The sequence below is a fragment of the Oryctolagus cuniculus genome, chromosome 6 (assembly GCF_051225735.1).
Source record: "Oryctolagus cuniculus isolate XC-2025 breed Fujian yellow rabbit chromosome 6, ASM5122573v1, whole genome shotgun sequence".
Taxonomy (NCBI): domain Eukaryota; kingdom Metazoa; phylum Chordata; class Mammalia; order Lagomorpha; family Leporidae; genus Oryctolagus; species Oryctolagus cuniculus.
The window spans coordinates 116864608-116888843 of NC_142872.1; the positions used below are offsets into that span (position 1 = coordinate 116864608).

Sequence of the window (24236 nt, forward strand, 5' to 3'; positions counted from 1 at the left end):
CTAAATGTGATTGCATGTGATCCTATAAACAAGACATGATGAGACTAGATGTCACTGACTTGATTAGCTTTCAAATAGGGCTACACAAACAGGGAAGTCTGATGCTCTGATTTTCCTAATTAACTCAATGATTCATAGTGGGTTAATAGCTATGGTCTCTACTCTTCCATCAACCAGATGGGCAGAGATTGCTTATGGAGAAATGAGCTGACAGTTAAGATGCACACAGACAGAACCCTAAGAAACCCAATTTTCAAAGCATTGTGCTTCCAGTGCTAGGATTTTTGACTTGAATGAACCTTATTCTATTAACCCTATTCTAGCTCCACAAAATGAAACATGCAAATTGAAATGTTTACATTCTGGCTTTTCACAGACAAAAAACAGAAGCTTTAATGCTACTTGATTAACAGTTTCTACTTTTTTTCTGATTAGACAGTAGAAGTTTTCTTGCGATTCTAGGTTTTACTTAAAGGAACACATGCCATACACCAGTCTACTAGTCTTCTTTGCAGTCAAGGATACAAAACTCCCTTTTTGTACTACCACAGCCAACACATTTGTTGAGAAGAAAAAAGCCAAGCTTTGACATTTTCCAGCTTGTTATCTATTTAATTTTCCATGTGTTTCTTTTGCCACTGCCTTCCAAAGGAACATCTGTGTATCTGAGAGAAGAGAAGGGGGATTGGGTCTATGCCACCTGGGTCTCTGCATTCCCAAACCCTAAGATTCAGAATAAGGGAAGGGAAGAAGACTAACAAATGGTCTAGAACATGAAATAAAGAGAAACAATCTGTTAAGAACCAATCTGTGTTTCCCTTTATTCCAGAGCCCATATGACTGGGCAAGTTGGGAAGCAGCTGCTCCAACCGGCAAGGGCCAGATCCCAGGGAGGCAGCTGGTAACTGATGAGTGACAAAAGCCATCCCAGGCTTTTGACCCTCCCAGTGGTACCTTACTCTCCATGTGTCACTTTATTCCTCACCTACTCTGTAAGTTTTCTCTAGTCTGAAGGATCTGGCCTAACATGGGGAGATAGACAAGTGAACAACGGATACAGCATGAAATGATCAATCCTCTACCCTAGGTATTGGAAAAGTGTTGTAGGAACACACAAAGTATGTCTCATTCTGTAGTGGGTCAAGGGGAAGAAAAGCTGTACAGAGACAGTGTCATGAGCTGAGTCTGGAAGGAAAAGTAACAATATTGGAAAATAAGCTCTTGTTTCCCCTTATCACCAAAAGGCAGCATATAACAGCACATTTTCATAACTAATTCAAAAATTGTAATACTCCAGAGCCTAATACACCCTCTTCTGTCAATGTGAAGACATCAACATTTACATCACAAATATGAACCAATAGTTTGTACCATTCTTTTCTTTTTTTAAACTATTTATTTGAAAGGCAGGGCTACAGAGAGGCAGAAGCAGAGAGAGGTCTTCCATCCACTAGTTCACTCCCAACATGGCCTGAGCTGGGCAGATCTGAAGCCAGGAGCTTCCAGGTCTCCCACGCAGGTGGAGGGGCCCAAGGACTTGGGCCATTCTCTACTGCTTTCCCAAGCTATAGCAGAGAGCTCGATCAGAAGTGCAGAACCTGGGACTCAAAGCAGTGTGCATATGGGATGCCGGCACTGCAGGCCGTGGCTTTACCCACTATGTCACAGTGCTGGCCCCAGCAATTTCTTAATGTTATCTGGCTAGTGACTAATAGAGACAGCAAACTCTCATCAGATAGAAGTGGAGTATAACAATTTGCTGTTTGCTATGATGGGGCAATGGTGGAGGAGCCAATTGTCTCATACAACTTTCCTTAAATATCTTTAACATTAGCAAAATATATCTATGTGAAATTACAATAGCAAATAAAAATAATGTCTCATGGTTAGGAATCTATCTTCAAGTATTGAATGAGTAGCTACTCTGGGCACCTTGAGGAGTGTAAGTGTTAAGACATAACCTTTGCGTCTAAGAAGCTACAATCAAATTGCATTGACTGGAGTGTTTAAATTGACTAAAAGAAAAAAAAGAAACCAAATTTTTGTATGGTTGTGACATGAGAAATATGTAACATTTAAATGAGAAAAGAATAAAGTCAACACTATACTTCATTGTTCCATAAATATATGCTTTCACTTTTCAAAGCTGCCTACAAATGGGTATAAAACTTTTGATCACTTGCTTTGGATTAGTCATAGTATATACTGAAATGCAAATAAAATTGGCACAATCTCTGACTCTGCAATTATGTTTTGTCTTTATTTTAATTTTAATTTAAAAATATGTACTGGTGAAATGGAAATAATGATGTTTAAAGAATCAAACTTTTCCTTCTATCACCACATTTTCTTTCCAACTCAAAGCAAAGGTTTCCTTGATTTAAAGGAGTGTTATTATGCACTTAAAACTGTGTACATAAAGTATATGAAATTTGCCCCCTTTCTGTAAAATTTTAAATATGTTAAAAAATCTTTTGAAGTTTGTATTTCCAATAAATAGGAAGCAAAAATTCTTATTGGCATATAATCCTTGTTTCATGGTAAGGATCTTAAACGGAGTTAAAATATTCCAGTTTTTAATTTTTAAACATGACTATTAGTTATGGCAGTTAAGAAATTTCCTGAGTTGTTACTTCCAAAGAATGAGCTGACAGAGACTGATGATTAAAAATTTTCGGGGCTGGTGCTGTGGCGCAGTAGGATAATCCTCTGACTGCAGTGCTGACATCCTATATGGGTGCTGTTTCTAGTCCCAGCTGCTCCTCTTCTGGTCCAGCTCTCTGCTATGGCCTAGGAAAGCCGTGGAGGATGGATCAAGTCCTTGGGCCCCTACACCCGTGTGAGAGACACGGAAGAAGCTCCTGGCTTCAAATTGCCTCAGCTCCGGCCATTGCGGCCATTTGGGAGTTAAACCAGTCGATGAAAGACCTTTCTCTCTGTCTCTCCTTCTCACTGTCTGTAACTCTACTTTTCAAATAAATAAAATCTTTAAAAAAAAAACTATTCACCATTTCAAATTAGGAAAGCATTTTTTTTTTACAATGATACTAACTGCTTCTGTTAACAGGAAAATTCCAGAGTAATTTAGATTAGGAAACACTGAACTGTGCTTCCTTATCTGGAGTTGATAGAAGCATACAAAGTTTTAAGTTGGAATGCATGCCTGATTGATAAGTGAGAAATAGGAGAGAGGCTAAATAACTAAAATATATTTGGGTTTACAACCGTGCCCTAAGACTCCCTAGCACATAATGACTCATGGCATTATCATGTCACCATCATTCCTTTAAGTTTTATATTTTCAACCAACAACAAAGTCATTTTGTTTAGAGACAGAGCTAAGTAATTTTTTCTCTTGGCTGAACTTGAATATACCATTCCCATCCAAGACTCTCAGAAAACAGATTTAAGTAACTGGTCCCATGCTTGAAAGAATGGCTCTAAAACCATGACGTTCCACATCAACCTGATTTTCTTTCTTGGTTCACCTTAAAAATTCATTTTTAAATTTTGAAAGTATTTATTTGAAAGACATTAAGAGAGACACCTTCCATCTGCTGATTTACTCCCCACAAGGCCAAAGCTGGAAGCATGGAACTCCATCCAGGTTTCCCACATAGGTGCCAGGGACCCAACTACTTGAGCTGTTAACCTGCTGCCTCTCAGGGTGCATACCAACAGGAAGCTGAATCAGAAGCAGAGGAGCCAGGACTAGAACCGCACACTCCAGTTTGGGATGTGGTTATAAGTGGCAACTTACCCACTGTGCCAAATGCCCATCCCTGCCTGGGACTTTAGAAAACAAGAGCAGCAGTTATTACCACCCACAGCTCGTCCAGCTACCTTGACCAAATTTGCAAGCCCAGTTATCAGTTCTGTAGTGATCTCTGTGGAGACTTGGAACTGCAGGAATGAATGGTTCTTTTGTGGCTGATGTGTTATGGTAGAAATTAGTTGCAAATGAGCTTCAGGTAAAATTAGTCAAAGAGGGACATTAGCAGATTTAGTAAGCTGTTTAAACATTCCAAGCCTAACATTTTTCTGAATTTCAAAATAACTACACATAATTTCCTTTGACTTCAGCATAATACAGATCACGCATAATAAATACATCCAGAGGGAATTAAGCCAATTGCTGAAACGTGACTGCATTTTGTTGCTAATAGAGAAAACATATGATAGCTGGTCATCATTTAAATGAAACATAGGACAAACCTTGAGTTACTTGTGCCTTTTGCGTCTTAATCTAACCTTGAAGAAGGTATAGGTTTCTAGTCCCGTAAGCAGTTCTTTCCATCAACTTATGGTAGGTGGTTAGAACTCTGCCAAAGTCACCACAGCCCACCACATCTCTTCTCTTTCCCTCTACTCTCCCACTGATGGACTAATCTGAGAATAATGGTGCCTGGGGAGGAAACCATTCCTGGTGTTTTTCCCTGACAATACTCTAATTCCATCTGTTTTGTTGCCCTTAGGACTACCAAGAAGCCTCCAATCTGGAACAATTTGTAACTCGATTTTTATTGAAGGAGACTATGAATCAGCTGCAGTCTCTCCAGAATTCCTTGGAATGTGCCATGGAAACTACAGAGGAGCAAACTCGCCAAGAAAGGCAACTAAATGTTTTCATATGATGGTTTGGTTTTTTTAAGTGACTCCATGTTTATGGAGGGACTAGTCCTTATACTAGTGCAAACTAAAAATGATAATTAGTTGACTAAAAAGAATGGCAGGGGCCTCTTCTGGGTGCTTACCTGATTATTTGCTTCTGAAAAGACCATTCTATGTTTCTTTTACTGTCCATCATTTATTTAAAAAAATTAATTGAGGATTTCATAGGTGGGACAGACTTTAAAAGACACTAGGGAAGATATAAAGATACCATTAACATATGCTAGTCATTAAGGAAGTTAAATTTTATTACATATCTAAAACATAAACACTAAATCTATACTACAGGATACAAATTGATAAAAATAATGGAGAAGGGCAAATAAATTGCCAATGGGTTTCAGATGAGTAAAATATTAAAAAATGATGGATACAAGTATGAAATTCCATTTTGCAGAGATTCTCTGTGACATTCAAATTTGTTTCACAAATGGGTATTACTTGAAAATATGGAAATGATGGGAAAAGCCATTCAGACAAAGTGACCTTGGATCTGTTAGGGATACTTGAGAACTCAGTCTAAGTATTTAAGGAAATACAGAAAAATGAGTGATAGGTAAGATTTCAGAATTCAGTCACCAATAAGTATCACTGAGAAGATCAATGGTTATATAAACAAAGCAATAATGTCAAAGAGAAACCTATACAAGAAATGTATAAGGCAGATATCAAAATCAGCCCAGCCAGTCCTTTCTTGCATTCTCATTGTTTACAATAAGCTGCAGAAGGTCTTGGCAAAGCACTCCCTCTTGTAGCTTATTTTGGCAGATATATTGGCTAATTACTTTAAACCTACAGATGCACCTGATAAAACTTTTGCATCTTTTACTAGTGATAAACACTCAGTAAGTTTTTTTTGAACAGGCTGATGATATACTAGTAGGGCCAATTTTTCTAAATGGATACATGATTATTAGGACATCTCTAAAATATAGAATTTTCAACCATGTGTTTACAATGTCAGAAAGGGTGAGTACCACCAAAATTCTAACAAAAAAGCCTGTAATTCCAGAATCTAATGAGGTTGTGCAGCTGCTGATCGCAGGGAAGGGCTCTCCAATTGATCTGAGTAGCATCCACACTTTTAAACTTCCTCTTTTCACTGCATAGGGTGGCTCCATCTCAAATGGTAAAGTGTTAACAATTGGCTTTGGAATAGCAACAGCCCAGCTCCTCAGCTCTGAGCAGAGAGTAACTGAATTTCTTAAAACACAATGAAATTGATTTCTTGTGCCTAATGAGAAGAGGAAGCCTGTTTTGTTGTTTCTTTTGTTTAGACTTTGGGAATAAAACGGATTCTCCCTTTTTAGAATCAGAAATTTACCACCTGAGAAACTTGAAAAAGCACTCTGCTCCACCTTCGTCCTCTGTACTTTTTCATGTAGTCATCTGCAAACGTGTGCTCTGCACTTACCACCAATGAACGGTGTTTAATGAACAACTATTCTTTGTGTTAGGCCACAGGTTAGCCCTGAACGCTTGTGATTGCTGCCAACAGCTGCAGAGCAGCTGTGTTTAATTAGAAGGAGCATGATAATATGGAATTCAAAAAAGAAGACACCAGAGGAGTAATGAACCTTTCACTCCTAGGTTTCTAGCTCAAAAACATCTTGAAATAACAGGCACTATTACAGGTCTGATGTCAGTCTGGGAAATGCTATTGTGTAGTATTTTACTGAGGCCCAGGGTTGTCCAAATCTGTGATAATCCTCCCCAGAGGCTTCGGGAAAAAAAGCAGCAACAAGCAAATGGAAAACCAGGTATACTATGTGTTTATGGCCATTATTCCAATGTGAAGTCTCAAATGAGCCACACTGAGGCCCAAACCTAGAGAGGCTGTCTCCTCTCTCCAGGCTACATTTCCTATCAGCTGACCCTCCAAAACCAAACTGAAGAGAGCTCCAGTGCCCTCAGCAGTGAAGAAAAGAGAAAAGAGAGAAAAATATCTGTCCTTTTCCATGACACCAATCAAGAGATCAAGGAGAAAAAAATCATGTGGGTTCACAAGACTTGAACTGGATCTTTAGGATGGAGTTGAGTGGAGAATGATATTCTCCGATGGGATCAGTCTTCTCACCCTGTCTGCATCATCTGTCTCACCTGGCTAACTCCCCTTAGTTTATCTGATCACTGTTTGGGCAGTCTTTGCTCTGGGAAGCCTTAACAGCTCATTATCTTTACCTCTTACTTATTCATTTCCCCTGTTAGACTTTGTTTTTAGTTGGCAAAGAGTTTGCACTGTTCCCCACTACTTGGCATAACTAAACACTTAATTCTGAATAAATGAAAGGGAATTCCAGGCCAGGAGAATTGAACACAGGTAGGTGAGGACCTGAGACAGTGAGGAGACACTCTAACCAGCATGTGGGGTTAGAAAAGATTTTGAAAGCTGGACACGTGCATCCAGACTTGATCCTCTCAGAGACTGTCACCAATGGTTGTAAACAAAAGAACAACATAATGATCAAAGTCAAGGAAATCCTATCCTAAGGAAAATCCATCCTAACAATAATATGTAGCACGCATTTAAGGAAAGAAGAAAAGGCTCAGTGAGGAGAGGTCAAATCGCTGTATCCAAAATTCATCAATTTAATGTCATAAAGGAAGATTCCATGAGGCCCTGCACAGCTGAGTGGTAACCAACAGATTCAGTTAAAATCCCCAGGGTTGCAATAATTTACTCCCCTTCAGCATCAACATTCCTTTGCAATTTAATATCTGTTAAACCTAGGGATGAAAAGACTCATTGGATATAACCAGTTCAGAGGAGTCATCTAGTCCATCTATCAGCCCCAGGGTAGAATCCCACAGGATCATTCTTCCTGGAGTAAGGACTTAGACATGCCATGTTGGGCAAAATGTCTGTGTCTATTCATGTGAAAATGACAATTTCAGAGAGAAGAGATGTGTACAGCTGGAATGCCACAGAAGAGAGATTTTTCAGGTGGCGCTCTACAACCCTGTTTTATCCATCCTGAAAAATTGGCTAAATGGGAGCCACTTTAATTCCACATCTTTTAAAAGTACCTAATAGCCAGTGACAATAATTATTATGCTATATTGAAGTTTCTCTCTAGAGGACGCATGTCCTGTTACATCAGCCTCTCTTCTTCTCAAAGTAGAGTTCTGGGAACACAGTTTAATTATATGTGGATTTCCTTTTTGTAAAGGAATCTGCAAGATTGCTCTGTTTTCCAGATTTCTTTTATAATCAGCGATGGGGAGGATTTCTTGACTTGGGACTTATTTTTCTCTTTTTGATGGCTATTATAGGAGTAAGAAAAAGCTTTGATTTTACCTGCAAGTAATTATAAAAGTCCAGGCAGCTTAATTTCCTTTGCTTGAACATAGGAAGGACTGTCCTAATCATCTACTAGTTTGACCACAAAGATAGGATTTATTATGCCATAAAAAGATTTAAAGATTGGAGACAGAATGTATGATTTGTTCTCTCCCTAAATCCTAAATAATGACATTAAAGGTACATTGGTAGGCTGGCGCCGTGGCTCACTAGGCTAATCCTCCGCCTTGTGGCGCCGGCACACCGGGTTCTAGTCCCGGTCGGGGCGCCGGATTCTGTCCCGGTTGCCCCTCTTCCAGGCCAGCTCTCTGCTGTGGCCCGGGAAGGCAGTGGAGGATGGTCCAAGTGCTTGGGCCCTGTACCCCAGGGGAGACCAGGAGAAGCACCTGGCTCCTGCCTTCGGATCAGCGCAGTGCGCCAGCCACAGCGCTCCAGCCGTGGTGGCCATTGGAGGGTGAACCAATGGCAAAAGGAAGACCTTTCTCTCTGTCTCTCTCTCTCACTATCCACTGTGCCTGTCCAAAAAAAAAAAAAAAGGTACATTGGTAAAAAGAGGCATTAACCCACAAATATTAGAAGGATAAAAAAAGAGCAAAAGGAACTCATCTGGAATCTGGAAGGAAGGTGAATGTAGTGGAAACTGATGAAAAGCTCTGAGAAAGCTGAAATTTGCACTGCAAGATATGATGTAATTGGTATTCCAAGAACTGGCTGCATGTAGCACTTGCCACTGATAGGGTAAAGGTAGGCCTGATGTATTGTTCACAGCTGCGCTCATTGTTGTACACCACTGCCACTTCCAATCCTTGAAGAACCCTAGAGGAGTGCCCTGTGGAAAAGGTGTGTGGTGCTCTGGAGAAGCACATGTATACATCTTGGGGTATGGTGCAATAATACAAAGGGAAACGTTAAGTGAGGTTCTCCATATTAAACAGTAAATCTGACCATCTCTTTACCTACTCTGCTTCCAGACCATGGACAGCCAGGCTCATACCCCCCAGTTGAGAGGGGCTCCTTTGAGGGACCTGATCAGGCCAAGGACAGATTCTACAGGCACTGGTGTCACATCCCCCTTCTCCAAGAAATGACTCCACACGATACTTTGCAGCAGAGGCTAAGTTGACAGTTCCATCAGCTTTGCATTTCCTCCTTCTGAAATGTATGGGGAGAAGCAAAAGAACAAATCAAACACAAGAAGGAATCTTGGAATAAACAGAAATAATCCAGAGAGCAGAAGAAAACTTTCAAGAGAAAATCAAAACCCTCAGAAAGCCAGGAGAAGATATTACATCTATGAATTAAGGACAGTGTGCTGTTATAGAAGAGTTCTTGGTAATGTCAAACCTGATTACAAAAGTGAAATTCTCTGAGGAAGGCTTGGAAATAAAAGTGTGATAAGGTTTCCTGAAAGATATAAAAAATAAGAAATAACCTAAAAGGTTAGTCTAAGAGGTCTGATTTCAGTAAAATGGCAATTCTGGAAAGAGAAGAATGGAGACAAATTATCAAAGCAATGATTTGAGCAAAATTCTCAGAACAAGGGCATGAGTTTCTAGCGTGACAGGCCAATAGCCCATTAAAATGAGCGGTAAAAGTGCAACACCAAGGCCATGAAGCAATTTTAGAATGCTGGAGATGAAAGTGTCCAAAACCTCCCAGAGAGAAAAATCGGGTCATATGCAAAGGATCAAGAAACCCGTAAGGTTTCAATGATGACTCTGGGGGGCTAGAACACAACGGAATAACTTTTTCAAAATGATTTGTAATTTAGAATTCTTTACTCCATAAAACCACCATTAAAGTAGGTGTTCCTACTTGCAATGTTCCAAGATTTTTATCTCCCCTGCTACCCTAGTTCTTACAGAGCAATTGTGGAGTATTTTCCATCAAAGCCAAGGAGTGAACTAAGAAAGAGAATCCTGTTGGGAGGGGCAGGGTGGTAATCCAACACAGGAGAAAGGCTAAAGCAATCTTCCCTAGCTGATAAATAAAAAATGTTTTTGGACTTGTAGATTAGTGTTAGATTTGGTGCCTGTAACAGAAAAAAAAAAAAAAAAAACATGCTGAGGTTTAAACATATAATGACTTTTTATCTCCTCCTAAAGAAATTTGGTGGGGACAGCATAAGGCAAGTATAACATCTCTACAAATTTGTCATAGACCTTCTGTCCCTTTTGTATTTTAAGTGCGTGACTCAAGTTTGCCTCATGGTCCAACATACATAGTTATTGGTTTTCCAACTATTATGTCTGGATTCTGACCAGCAGAAAAAGAATAAGGAAAAACAAAAGGTTTCCATCCCAACTGAATCCATCTTTTTAAGCAGCCTTCCTGGCAGTTACTTACAACATTTCTATGTCTGTATCATTGGCTTCAACTTTTCATGTTATTAAGTGAATTGATAAAGCCTAAAACTTAAAAATGAAGAAATAGCAATTTAAACATGTCATATATGAATATAAAGGTCAACGGCAGCTAACCAGCGTTGCCTTTGTGTACGGAGAGTATGGTCTGTGGGTGACAGGAGGGAGCTCTTGGTGAAATATAATTTGCAGAATTGTTTGACTTTAAGATATAGGGGCCAGCACTGTGGCGTAGCTGGTGAAGCCACCACCTGCAGTGCCAGCATCCCATGTGGGCTTCAGTTCAAGTCCTGGCTGTTCCACTTCCAATACAGCTCTCTACTGTGGCCTGGGAAAGCAGTGGAGGATGGCCCGAGTCCTTGGGACCCTGCACCCACGTGGAGACCTGGAGGAGGCTCCTGGCTCCTGGCTTCAGATCGGCACAGATCCAGCCTTTGCAGCCATCTGGGGAGTGAACCAGCAGATGGAAGACTCTCTGCCTCTGCCTCTCTCTAGCTCTGCCTTTCAAATAAATAAATAAATATTTAAAAACCCAAAAGATTAAAACATTGATCCTAAGAGCCACATAAAATGTTTAAAAATAAATATAATGAAATAAAATAAAATGAATATATAGTTTTGATCAAAAACCACTAAAGTAAGGATGAAGGGAATATGATTATGTTCTTCATTTTTTTAAACTTTTTTTCTAAGATTTATTTATTTGAAAGGCAGAGTTAACAGACAGAGGCAGGGAGGGAGGGAGGAGGTTCACTCCCCAAATGGCCACAATGGCTGGAGCTGGGCCAAACAGAAGCCAGGAGCTTCTTCTGAGTCTCCCACACAGGTGCAGGGGCCCAAGTACTTGGACCTACTCCACTGCTTTCCCAGGCCACAGTGGAGAGCTAATCAGAAGTGGAGCTGCTAGGTCTTGAACCAGTATGCATATGGGATGCCGGTGCCACAGGTAGATGTTTAACCTACTGTGCCACAGTCCCTCATTATGTTCTTAGAATTGTATCTGCATGCCATATTGAATCTGTCAAAAACTAATTAAATTTTTTTAAAAAAACTAAAAATTAAAGAAACTCCATAGGTGTCAAAATTAAGCAAAATATGACATTAACATACATAAACATATCTTTTCATCAATGGTTTAACCAACAAAAGAAGTTTTTCTTAAAAGTTCAATAGAATTTTTACTCATAACTTTAAGAATAAAGAAAGCCCCAAATCTCTTCTTCCTTAGGTTTACAAATTATAAAACCAAATTACCTTGGGCCTCTGGAGCATGTTTGTAAGCAGTAATTTTCATAAATTTTCACTTCACTGCACTAGAAAACCTTTGTGACTGATGCTTCAAGATCTGTTCTGTGAGGCAAGAGACTAAAGCACTGACGTTGAGGTTAAATGTAATCTCTGTTGTCCAAGGCAAGGGCCGACCAAGCCAGAAGTCCTGTCAATCCAGTGGCCTGGAAAACGATCAAGCCGCCGAGTCCAGAGGCACAACAGCTTCTCCCCGAACAGCCCTCAGTTTAATGTCAGTGGTCCAGGTAATGCAGCCTTCCTTGCTTTTTCTTTCTCAAAGCCAATTCAATTTGCATTTTCCAATCGATAATGTTAACAAACAGCTAAGACAACAACAGAAATGAAACTCTATACCTTATAACAATTAAATTTAAGGCTGAAGTGGAGAAAATGCAGGGCATTAAGTAGGGTGATCCTAACCATTTGTTCCATCAGAATCCTAGAAGGTGCGCCTGTGAAGCACACACAGATAGGGAAGAGGGAAGGAGGTAACTCCATCAGCTAAGACCCAGAAGACTTGACCTTGACAGAGCTCCTCATTATCCTGAAGCAAAGGGGCCATTAGGCTTCCTGCAATATGCGCTGGATCTCCAAGCCTCCCTAAGCATACCTTAAATTCATTTTAGGATAGGGATCCTTGTTTCCTGCTGTGATACGATTAGCCATACTAGTATTGCTGGAATGTGCAGTGTAGGTAAGATTTATTGGGCTAACCCTTAACTAAATCCTTGGAAGCTCATTAAAATGCAAATTTGTTATTTATAATTATTAAAAAAATAAATTTTGAATATGCTAGCTCATGTTGCTAAATATTGGAGTGAGTTTTATTAAACCTATAACCATATGAGGTACTTCAAAAACTATGGAAAGTGGAATTAAAGTTTGACACAGTAAATTTTGAAACCCATGCATGATTTTCTTTATAATATGCATTTTTCATGAATTTTTTGAAGGTTTCCTTGTATCCATGGGTTTCAAACATTTTGACCCAAAATAAATTTTTAATGTTATTTTCCATGAACATTTTTAATTAACCTAGTACATACAGATATAACAGTTGAACACATCAGTTTAGCATATGTGACTCTTTAACTATCTAACATTTCAGAAAATAAAAGTACTAACCATATGCTGATTGATACCGTGTCTAAGATTTTAGAGTGCTTTCTTGATGCAGCCTTATTTTATCATCACACCTTTACAAGATGTTAGTTCCTGTTTCCCATTTCACAGCCGAGGTAAACCAACGCCCAGAAAGCTAAATGATTTGTTTAAGAACATATGGAGTCTGACTGAATTTTTGTTGTTAAATAGCCTCAAACTCTCAGTAGTTACAACTGCAAATATTTGTTTTCCTTTCTGGTGAGCCTGTGGTTGGTGTGGTTTGGGCTATCCCAGCCAGGCATGACTCCAGACTGCAGGTTAAGCTCAGCTCTACTCCTCATGTCGCCTCCTCCTGGGATGGGTGACAACCAGAGCATTTTTGTTCTCCAGCTGAGCATCAGAAGCACAAGTGGCCAGGCCAAATTATGCAAGCATATTTTAAAACACCGCATATGTGTCTTGTATGTTAGCTTTCCATTGGCCAAAAGAGTCACATGCCAAGCTCAGTAACAATGGGGAGGGAAAGGTAGCACAGCTGTTATCTTAGGAATGCTGCAGAACTATAGCCCAAAGGAAGGATAAATACATAGACGTTCATTCAGGAAGAGAGTGAAGAGCATGGAACAACAGTACAACCTGCCACACATGGAACTCAAAAATTACAATGATGGCTCCATTTAGAAACTGATAGTAGAAAATAGCCTTCCTGGTAACTTCAATGGTACAGTCATCTTAAATCTTTTTGGGAATGAATCATATTAGAAACAGGTTGGGCCGGCGCCGCGGCTCACTAGGCTAATCCTCCACCTTGCGGCGCCAGCACACTGGGTTCTAGTCCCAGTCGGGGCGCCGGATTCTGTCCCGGTTGCCCCTCTTCCAGGCCAGCTTTCTGCTGTGGCCAGGGAGTGCAGTGGAGGATGGCCCAAGTGCTTGGGCCTTGCACCCCTTGGAAGACCAGGATAAGTACCTGGCTCCTGCCATCAGATCAGCACGGTGCGCCGGCCGCAGCGCGCTGGCTGCAGCGGCCATTGGAGGGTGAACCAATGGCAAAAGGAAGACCTTTCTCTCTGTCTCTCTCTCTCACTGTCCACTCTGCCTGTCAAAAAAAAAAAAAAAAAGAAAAGAAAAGAAAAGAAACGGGTTAACTAATCTGTGAGTTAAAAAGTAAACATAAACTTCTATTTACATGTTGCTATGTCTTCTTCAGGTGTCCTCTTTCCTTCTCCTGCCCTCTCCCTTTCTTCTCCTCCCCCTCCTCCTCCTCCCTCCTATTTTTTATGATAACCATTTTGTCATTTTTATATCAGTTTATTTGGTGGGCTTTGAGAGTTTTTCACCCCAGTAATTCTAATGTAGAGCACAAACCCTTTATAATTTAAGTCTTCATTCATTCAAAGCTAAAGTGCACATGATAGTCTTGAACTCAATCACGTCCCCATTTCAAGAAATATTCAATAATTTTACTTCAGCAAACATCCATGAAAATATTTTGAGAAAGCTACAGTTAAGATATATAAGGATGCCAGGATGTTTGTGCCATTATAACTTTATGTAATAGTATTAATAACAATAGTAACAATAGCAGCAGAACTTACCTAATGTTTAACCTCGTACCAGATACATAAATAAAAGTTACATATGTAACACACACACATATGCTGTATCTGTGTATCCATGTATATGGTCACACATAAATATATACTACGTAAATACACATATATTTAAATACCACATACATGAATATTGTTCAACAGGCTCCAGTCTACATTCTCACTGCTGAGCCATGATTATACAGTCTGTTTACACTCAGGTTAATGCCTGGGAAGGGAGACACCAGCTGTCTTTCCTGTATGCTTTTGGTTTATAGCAATTTATACCTTACTGTGATCAGGGGTATGGTTTCACTTCCTGTCCTACAAGTTTAGAATTATTGATTGAGGCTTTCTTATTTTCAAAATAAAACCAACTGTCTTATGAGGTAGTGAAAGGGGCTCAACAGGATCTGTTTTTTTGAACATCAAAGGCCAGTATAGACAGCAACATAAAAAAGCAGGCCTGTGAAACTGAACCCACTGGGAGGCAAGATCTATAGCAATCAATACGTTAGAAAGCATTCATGTGAACACGTTTTGTAAAATGTGTAGACGAGCCAGTGACACTGTGTTCCTCCTTCAGAGCCAAAGGGGAGTACTGAGATAAGCAAGCGTCCCCCTCTGCCTGAAGTGTAGTGTGTTGCTCTTGTGATTTCCCCCAGGCTTGCTGGAGGAAGACAACCAGTGGATGACCCAGATAAACAGACTCCAGAAATTAATTGACAGGCTGGAAAAGAAGGTGGGTACTTTCTATTCTTTATTTTGTCTACCACTTTTCAGGACAGCCTGACCCGACGCTACTCATTACTTCAACATCCATTCTGCTCTATGGATAGAAAAGCCAGAATCCAGTGATTCAAAGAACAGTTGCTTGATAGTTACTTGGATTTTGCTATTGTTGATGCAAATTTAGTATTTACATTAATTCTCCTACCATCCTCCAGCTCCAAAATACATATATAATTTTTAAGAAAGTTAAGTCTCTATTAAGAGAAGATGGTTTTCAGAATGGGTCACATAGCAAACCCAAATGCATGATCCATGTAAGAGACATATCCAAAAGAAAAGATTTGGAAAGCTTGAGAATTAAATGTATACCAAGGAAATACAAACACAAAGAAAGCAGGTATGAATATATTAATATCAAAGGATATGGAATTCAGGACAAAAGTCATAAAATGAGAAAAAATGGTATTGTATACAGAGAATAAGTCAGTGAAGATAACACTTATGAGTATCTATATACCAAATACTGTATCCACACTTATACTGTGAAAATATGTGTATGCATATTTAAATAGCTGCATAAATATATAGGAAAACGTGGTCTTTGTGTTTTTGCATCTGGCATAGTGAGTTCCACTTCAATCCATTCTGTCAGAATTTCCTCTTTCCATGGCTGAGCAATATTCCATTGTGCATTTATACAATGTTTTATTTATTTGTTAATCCATTGATTGAACATCTTTGCCATTATTAACAATGCTGCAACAAACATGGAAGTGCATACAGGTATATTTTTTATATGCTGACTTCATTTCCATTGGATATATTCCCAGAAGTTGGATAATTGAGTCATGTGGTAGATATATTTTAGCTTTTTAGGAATCTCCATAATGTTGTCCATAATGAATATACAAATTTTCATTCCCCCAACAGTGTATTAGAGTCTCCCTTTTTTCACAACCTGGCTAATATTTTTCTTTTTTAAAATTGTTTCATTAATATTTTGTGCTTGAACTAACTTTTGTTCTTTTTTGTTTTTCTTTATTAAGTTATACACATTTAGGTATTTTATGTATACAGCTTTAGGAACACAGTGACACATACCACCTACATTCCAACCTACCTCCTCCTCCTTCTCACATTCCCATTCTTAATTTTTACAAAGATCTATTTCCAGCTTACTTAATGATTTTATAGTTAACCCTACACTAAGCAAAAGAGTTCAACAAATAGTATGAAGAAAGAAAGACAAAAAGAACTGTGCCTCAAAGGAAGACACAAGGGCTGTAAACAATCATCGAATCTCAAAATGTCTATTTCACACCAATATATTACATTTGACGTACTCTATTAGTTACCCTAGATCAGGAAAAACATACAATATCTGTCTTTTGGGGACTGGCTTATGTAACTATAATGGTTTTCAATTGTGTTCATCTTATTGCAAAAGGCAGGATTTCAATTTTTTATGGCTGAGTAGTACTCCATAGTGTATATATACCATAATTTCTTTATGCAGTCTTCAGTTGATGGAAATCTGGGTTGATTTGATATCTTAACTATTGTGAATTGTGCTGCAATGAATAAATGGGTACAAATAACACTTTCAGATGCTGATTTGTTTTGATTTGGGTAAATTCCCAGCAGTGGGATGGCTGGATCATATCGTAGGTCTATATTCAGGTTTCAGAGGTATCTCCAACTGTCTTCCACAGTGGCTGCATGAGTTTACATTCCCACCAACTGTGGACCAGGGTACCTTTTTCTCCACATGCTCGCCAGCTTTTGTCATTGATTGACTTCTGTATGACATCCATTCTAACTGGAGTGAGGTGAAATCTCTTCGTGATTCTGATTTACATTTCCCTGATAGCTAGTGATCCTGAGCATTTTCTCAAGTATCTGTTGGCCTTTTAAATTTTCTCTCTTGAAAAATACCTGTTCAAATCCTTTGCCCATTTCTTAACTGCATTGTTTGTTTTGCTGTAGTTCAATTTCTTGAGCTCTTTATAGATTCTGGATGTTAACCCTTTATGAGTTGCGTTGTTGGCAAATATTTTCTCTTGTTCTGTTCGTTGCCTCTTTGCTGAATGTTTGTTTTGCAGTGCAGAAGCTTCTCAATTTTATGTAATCCCATTTCTCAATTTTCGCTTTGATTGCCTGTGCTTCTGAGGTCTTTTCCAAGAAGTCTTTGCCTTTGCCAGTGTCTTGCAGTTTCCCAAGGTTCTCCAATTTGATGGTATAGCATCAAAGATTTAGGTCCTTGATCCATTTTGAGTGGATTTTTGTGTAAGATGTAAGGTATGGGTCTAGTTTCATACTTCTGCATGTGGATATCCAGAATCCCAAATACTATTTTTTAAAGATTTATTTATTTATTTAAAAGACAGAGTTACAGAGAGAGGTAGAGACAGAGAAGTCTTCCATCCTCTGGTTCACTCCCCAGATGGCCGCAATGGTCAGAGCTGCGCAGATCCAAAGCCAGGAGCCAAGAGCTTCTTCCAGGTCTCACACATGGGTGCAGGGACCCAAGGACTTGGGCCATCTTCTACTGCTTTCCCAGGCCGTAGCAGAGAGCTGGATCAGAAGAGGAGCAGCTGGACTAGAACCGACGCCCATATGGGATGCTGGTGCTTCAGGCCAGGGCTTTAACCCTCTGTGCCACAGCGCCGGCCCCCCAAGTACTATTTGATAAAGAGACTGTCCATGCTCCAAGGATTCATTTTAGCTCTTTCATCAAAGATAAGTTGGTTGTAGATGCATGTATTGATTTCTGGAGTTTCTGTTCTGTTCCATTGTTCTACAAGTCTCTTTTTCTGCTATCACCAAGCTGTTTTGATGATAACTGCCCTGTATTATGTCTTGAAATCAGATATTGTGATGCCTCCAGCTTTGTTAGTATAAGAATGCTTTAGCTATTTGGGTCTCTTGTGTTTGCATATGAATTTTGCCATTATTTTTTCTAGATCTGCAAAGAATGTCATTGGTATTTTGAGTGGGATAGTGTTGAATCTATAAATTGCTTTTGGTAGGATGGACATTTTGATGATGTTGATTCTTCCAATCCATGATCATGGAAGATTTTTCCATTTTTTAGAATGTCATCTTCTATTTCTTTCTTTAGGGTTTTTTAAAATTTTCTTCATAGAGATCTTTGACATCCTTGGTTAAATTTATTCCAAGGTACTTAATTCTTTTTGGAGCTATTGTGAATGGGACTGATCTTAAAATTTCTTTCTCAGCCATGGTATTGTCTGTTTATACAAAGGCTACTGATTTTTCTGTGCTGATTTCATTATCCTGCCACTTAACCAAATTCTTTTATGAGTTCCAGTAGTCACTCAGTGGAGGCTTTTAGATCACTTATATATAGAATCATGTATTTTACAAATAAGGATAGTTTGATTTCCTCCTTTACCTTTTGTATCACTTTGATTTCATTTTCTTTTTTAAAAGATTAATTTATTTACTTGAAAGTCAGAAATACACAGAGAGGAGAAGCAGAGAGAGAGAGAGAGAAGTCTTCCATCCAATGGTTTACTCCTCAGATGGCCACAACGGCCTGAGCCGTGCAGATCTAAAGTCAGGAGCCAGGAGCTTCTTCCGAGTCTCCCACACAGGTGCAGGGGCCCAAGGACTTGGACCATCTTCTACTGCTTTTCCAGGCTATAGCAGAGAGCTGGATCAGAAGTGGAGCATCCGGGTCTTGAACCAGCATCCATATGGGTTGCCAGCACTTCAGGCCAGGGCATTAACCCGCTCTGCCACAATGCCGGCCCCTCATTTTCTTCCCTAATGGCTCTGGTTAAAACTACCAGGAATATATTAAATAACAATGTTGAGAGTGGGCATCTTTGGTTCTGGGTCTTAGTGGGAATGCTTCCAGTTTTTTCCCATTCAATAGCATGCTGTCCATGGGTTTGTCATAATTTGCCCTGGTTATGTTGAGGAACGTTCTTTCTATGCCCAATTTGCTTAAGGCTTTTATCATGAAAGGATGTTTTATTTTATCAAATGCTTTCTCTGCATCTATTGAGATAACCATATGGTTTTTGTTCTTCAGTTTGTTAACGTGATCTATCACATTGATTTGTGATTGTTGAACCATCCCTATGTACCAGGGGTAATCCCACTTGGTCCTGGTGAATGATCTTTCTGATGTGGTCTGGGATTCAATTAGCTAATATTTTTGTTGAGGATTTCTGCATCTATGATCTTCAGGGATATTGCTCTATAGTTTTCTTTCTCTGTTATATCTTTTTCTGACTTAGGAATTAAGGTGATTCAGGCTTCATAGAAGGAGTATGGGAAGATCCTACCCTTTCAATTGTTTGGAATAACTTGAGAAGAATTTGAATTAGTTCTTCTTTAAATATCTGGTAGAATTCAGCAGTGAAGACATCCAGTCCCAAGATTTTCTTTATTGGGAGGATTTTCTTACTGATTCCATTTCAGTCTTGGTATTGGTCTGTTTAGGTTTTATATGCCTTCATGACTCAATTTTGGTAGATTTTATCTGTCTAGGAATCTTTCCATTATTTCTAGGTTTCCCAGTTTGTTGGCATAAAGCTCTTTGTGGTAATTCCTGATGATTCATTTTATTTCTGTGGTATCTGTTATATTTCTCTTTTCATCTCTAGTTTTGATTTGGGTCTTCTCCTTTTTTATTTATGTATTTTTTTGGTTAGTTGGGCCAGTAGTGTATCAATTTTTTTTTTTCAAAAGACAGCTCTTCATTTCACTGATCTTTAGGTTTTTTTGTTTCAATCTTGTTTATTCTCTAATTTTATTTATTTTCTCATACTAATTTTGGGTTTAATTTGTTTCTTGAGATGCATTGATAGCTTATTTATTTCTAATTTTTTATGTAGGCATGAATGAATAATTAACTTGTTTTAAAAATTTGATGTATAGTTGAGAATTTTTTTTAAAGATTTACTTATTTGAAAGTCAGAGTTACACAGAAAGAGAAGGAGAGGCAGAGAGAGAGAGAGAGAGAGAGTTCTTTCATCTGCTGGTTCATTCCCCAATTGGCCCCAATGGCCGGAACTGTGCCGATCTGAAGCCAGGAGCCAGGAGTTTCTTCTGGGTCTCCCACGCAGGTGCAGGGGCCTAAGGAATTGGGCTGTCTTCTACTGCTTTTCTAGGCCATAGCAGAGAGCTGGATCAGAAGTGTAGCAGCCGGGTGTTGAACCAGCGACCATATGAGATGCCAGCACTGCAGGTGGCAGCTTTACCACTACTCCACAGCTACGGCCCCAGCCCCGTAGGGTTGAGAATTTTAAGAATCTACTGCTGGCCTGGTTCTTAAGTTATCAAGTGTCATAGGTGTCAATCTTCTAGAACAACACAAGTGGCAGCTCTTAGGGACAACCTGATTGAAGTCTTGGGAAACTTTCAAGTGAATTCAGGAAAATGGTTGTGCTATGTACTGAAAGATGAGATTTCATACTTATTTCCTACTCAACTTCTAGAAATTAGCATAAAGACTGATCAGTTTGGCATTAACACTATTCAGTGATCTAGTAATTTAGGATATGATAGAGTTCTTTAAAACTCTATTTTATGTGTTCCTAGTTACTGTATTTTTATTGGTTAATTCAGTTATCCTAAGGACTTCTGATATTGTAGTTATAGTCTGTTCAGCTAAAACATCTTTGCTGGTAGTCACAGCCTTTGTCAATCAGTATGATGTGCTTTTCTGTGCATGTTTATGTTTGTGACAGTCACTCACTTTGAGAAACCCTTAGTCTTGTAAAAATAAGCTATATTCTTAAAAAGGAAAGACACTGATTTAACAGATTGCTTTTTCAAAAAAAAGTATGTTTGTAGAGAACTGGATTTGTAGTTAATACTCAGAACATACTCACTGCTGAGACATTCCAAGACAACAGAGCAGACACTAAATCTATAGATACTCGCCCACTGTGGGCCGGGTTGTTTGGGAAGTACCTTATGTGCAGAAAGAGTTTATCCTGCTTCTTATAAATGAAAACTCAATTTGGAATTTGATCACAAGCAACATAAATCATCCTCTAATCAAAATGAGTATTTTCTGAAGAGCTATGGGAGGGTTTGCAGGATCAGCAAACAGTCTAGAGACCTAAATTCAAGAAGTCAAGAGAACAGGCAACTCCAGAGATCCAGGAAGCAAGAAATATTCAGTGCCTCTGAGGCTACCTCCAGTGATACCTGAGCTCCAACCATTTCCCCTTTGCCCACCTTCTGCTCAAGATTCCATTTCCCAGGTGGTAGTGTCTGGCTGATCTCATTAGGGTCACATTCCATCCTCTTGTATGAGAAGGGAGAGACATTGATTAACAATCCCAAAATACTATACTGAAAGAGAAGAGATAATTCATTGAAAAGGAAATGCAGTTGAAATCGACTGATCAACTAACAAATAATGAACAAATATTTGTTATGCAGAAGTGAAACTGGAACATAGAGTACAGCTAGAGAGGCATTAAGGTAAGGTGTGACACCTGCAGTCTGGTCAAGACTTTCATTTAGGGAAGCAGTGACAAGTAAGATTGTATGGACAGATCACAGACAGCCTTAAACACCAGACTGAGATTTGGACTTGGTTTTGGAGACAAGAGGCATTTACTACTTTCCAACAGGTAAATGACAAAAGAAAAGTATCCTGCAAACAGAAAACTGAACAGCAATATGCAAAGTGGATTAAAACAAATACAAAATTGATTAAAGCATGAAAAAAAAATTAGGCTCAGCCACAAAAGCCAGCTCAAATAATGATATTAAAGAACAGGTTTGTCTAATTGAACCCACTAGGATTAGGTGTGGCAGAAGATAGGTCCAAACTAAGAGAGTGAAAATAAAATAGTAGATTTGAAATTAACAGCGTCATTGAATGCATGCTGTGGGTTAAAGAAGAGACATGTGAGGGTCTCAGATAAGATTTGAGCTCATGTGTCTGAGATAATTATACTATTAATAGCAAAGAGAGACAAGTGAGAAATATTAGATGAAGTGAGAGAGTGAACTGTTTTTTTTTTTCTTTTGAAGATGTTTTAATTTCAAGGTACAATAGGACAGTTAATCAGATTAGCATAAGAGAAGTCAGACTCACTAGTTAAGGTCAATCTCAGAACTACAGCCATCTCAGAAATACAAATGAGTCCTTAGGACTGGTGAGATTTTAGAACAGGAGAATCTGTAAGGGTTAACTCGAGCAGAAGCCGCCTTAGAGAGTCCCAGCACTTGTGCCATACTGCCTTCCTTTGTTAAAGTGACACCACTTCCTGGAGCAAATAACTCCTTGATTCCAGTGATTGATTAGTAGCTGAGACTAAAACAATACATATGAAAAACTGTGGTTATGAGAGTTATTCAATTATGGAAGACTTGGAAATAGAAGACCCCTTTTAGAAAACTCCATTCATTAAAACATAAGGATTCAGATGTTAAATAAGTTTGGAATCATTTAAAAAGACACAAAATACCTCTCAAAGTAATTTTGAAGTTCTCAATAAAACTACCTTTACTTGGTGTCTGAAATTCATACAGTTTTTTATAATTTTTCTTTAATTTTTAGTTAACAAAGTCAGTGATTCGTAGATACAATTCTTTTTTTAAGATTTATTTATTTATTTACTTGAAAGAGTTACATAAAGGAGAGGCAAGGTGGGGGAGGGTCTTCCATCTGCTGGTTCACTCCCCAATTGACCACAGTGGCCAGAGCTGTACTTATCCGAAGCCAGAAGCCTCCTCTGGGTCCTCCACGTGGGTGCAGGGACCCAAGGATTTGGGCCCTTTTCTAATGCTTTTCCAGGCCACAGCAGAGAGCTGGATCAGAAGTGGAGCAGCCAAGTCTCGAACCAGTGCCCATATGGGATACCAGCACTGAAGGAGGTGGCTTTTAGCTGCTACGCCACAGTGCCGGCCCCTAGATAGAATTCTAAGAGCATAATGATATTTGCTTCCTCCCTCCCTCCCTTTCAACATCTTCCTTTTTCCCTTTATTCTTTTTTTTTTTAGTTTTTGAGATAATATTTTAAACTTACATTACAGTAAAAAGACTTAATACTTCACCAAATAAGTTTAACAATAAAAAGTGAAAAGACCTTAGTTTGGTGGGAATATAGACAGGGCTATAAAAAATAATTGAATGGAAAATAACCATTTCATCCATATGTAGTAATTTTAAAGTTGTCACAGATTGTTAAAACTATAGTAGTATATTCGTAACACTTGTTTTTTTATTTTTTTAAAGATTTATTTATTTAGGGGTTGTGCTGTGGTGTAGCTCTCTGCCATGGCCTGAGAAAGCAGTAGAAGATGGCCCAAGTCCTTGGGCCCCTGCACCCACATGGAGGCCCAGAAGAAGCTCCTAGCTCCTGGCTTCAGATCAGTCAAGCTCTGGTCGTTGCAGCCATTTTGGGAGTGAACCAGTAGATGGAAGACCCCTCTCAATCTGCCTTTCCTTCTCTCTCTCTCTGTAACTCTAACTTTCAAATAAATAAATCTTTTTAAAAGATTTAAATAGCCGGCGCCACGGCTCACTAGGCTAATCCTCCGCCTAGCGGCGCCAGCACACCGGGTTCTAGTCCCAGTTGGGGTGCCGGATTCTGTCCCGGTTGCCCCTCTTCCAGGCCAGCTCTCTGCTGTGGCCAGGGAGTGCAGTGGAGGAGGGCCCAGGTGCTTGGGCCCTGCACCCCATGGGAGACCAGGAGAAGCACCTGGCTCCTGCCATCGGATCAGCACGGTGTGCCGGCCGCAGCGCGCTGGCTGCGGCGGCCATTGGAGGGTGAACCAACGGCAAAGGAAGACCTTTCTCTCTGTCTCTCTCTCTCACTGTCCACTCTGCCTGTCAAAAAATAAAAAATAAAAAAAAAATAAATGATTTAAATAAATTTTAAAATTAAAAAACTTTAAAGATTTAAATCTTTTTAAAAGATTTATTTATTTATTTGAAAGAGTTACACAGAGAGGCACTGTGGGGACTCTGTGGTTACAGGAGAAGGTACAGGGTGTAGCTGGGTCTCTGGGCAATCAGTGGTTGTGGCTCCACACACTTGGAGCTCCTTGGTTGCCTAGAGCGTCTCATTGCAGTGGGAACTGTGCTCAAAGTGAGGACTGCACAGATCATTTGTAAGGTTCATGCAGTGGCATGGAACACATGGGGTCTAACACCTGGACATTGAGATCTACCACGCCCAACTTGGACTT

At 39.4% G+C, this 24236-nt stretch overlaps 1 protein-coding gene across 2 annotated transcripts in view; it reads left to right on the top strand.

Moving 5' to 3' along the window:
* The window catches only part of NECAB1 (N-terminal EF-hand calcium binding protein 1), a 236341-nt gene that overhangs the window by 175101 nt on the left and 37004 nt on the right, over window positions 1-24236 (top strand). For both annotated transcript variants that reach the window (XM_002710683.6, XM_089335507.1), the window contains 3 exons: window positions 4476-4612; window positions 11746-11867; window positions 14981-15057. In XM_002710683.6, the coding sequence (XP_002710729.3) occupies window positions 4476-4612; window positions 11746-11867; window positions 14981-15057 (336 nt within the window). The remainder of the gene's footprint in view (window positions 1-4475; window positions 4613-11745; window positions 11868-14980; window positions 15058-24236) is intronic.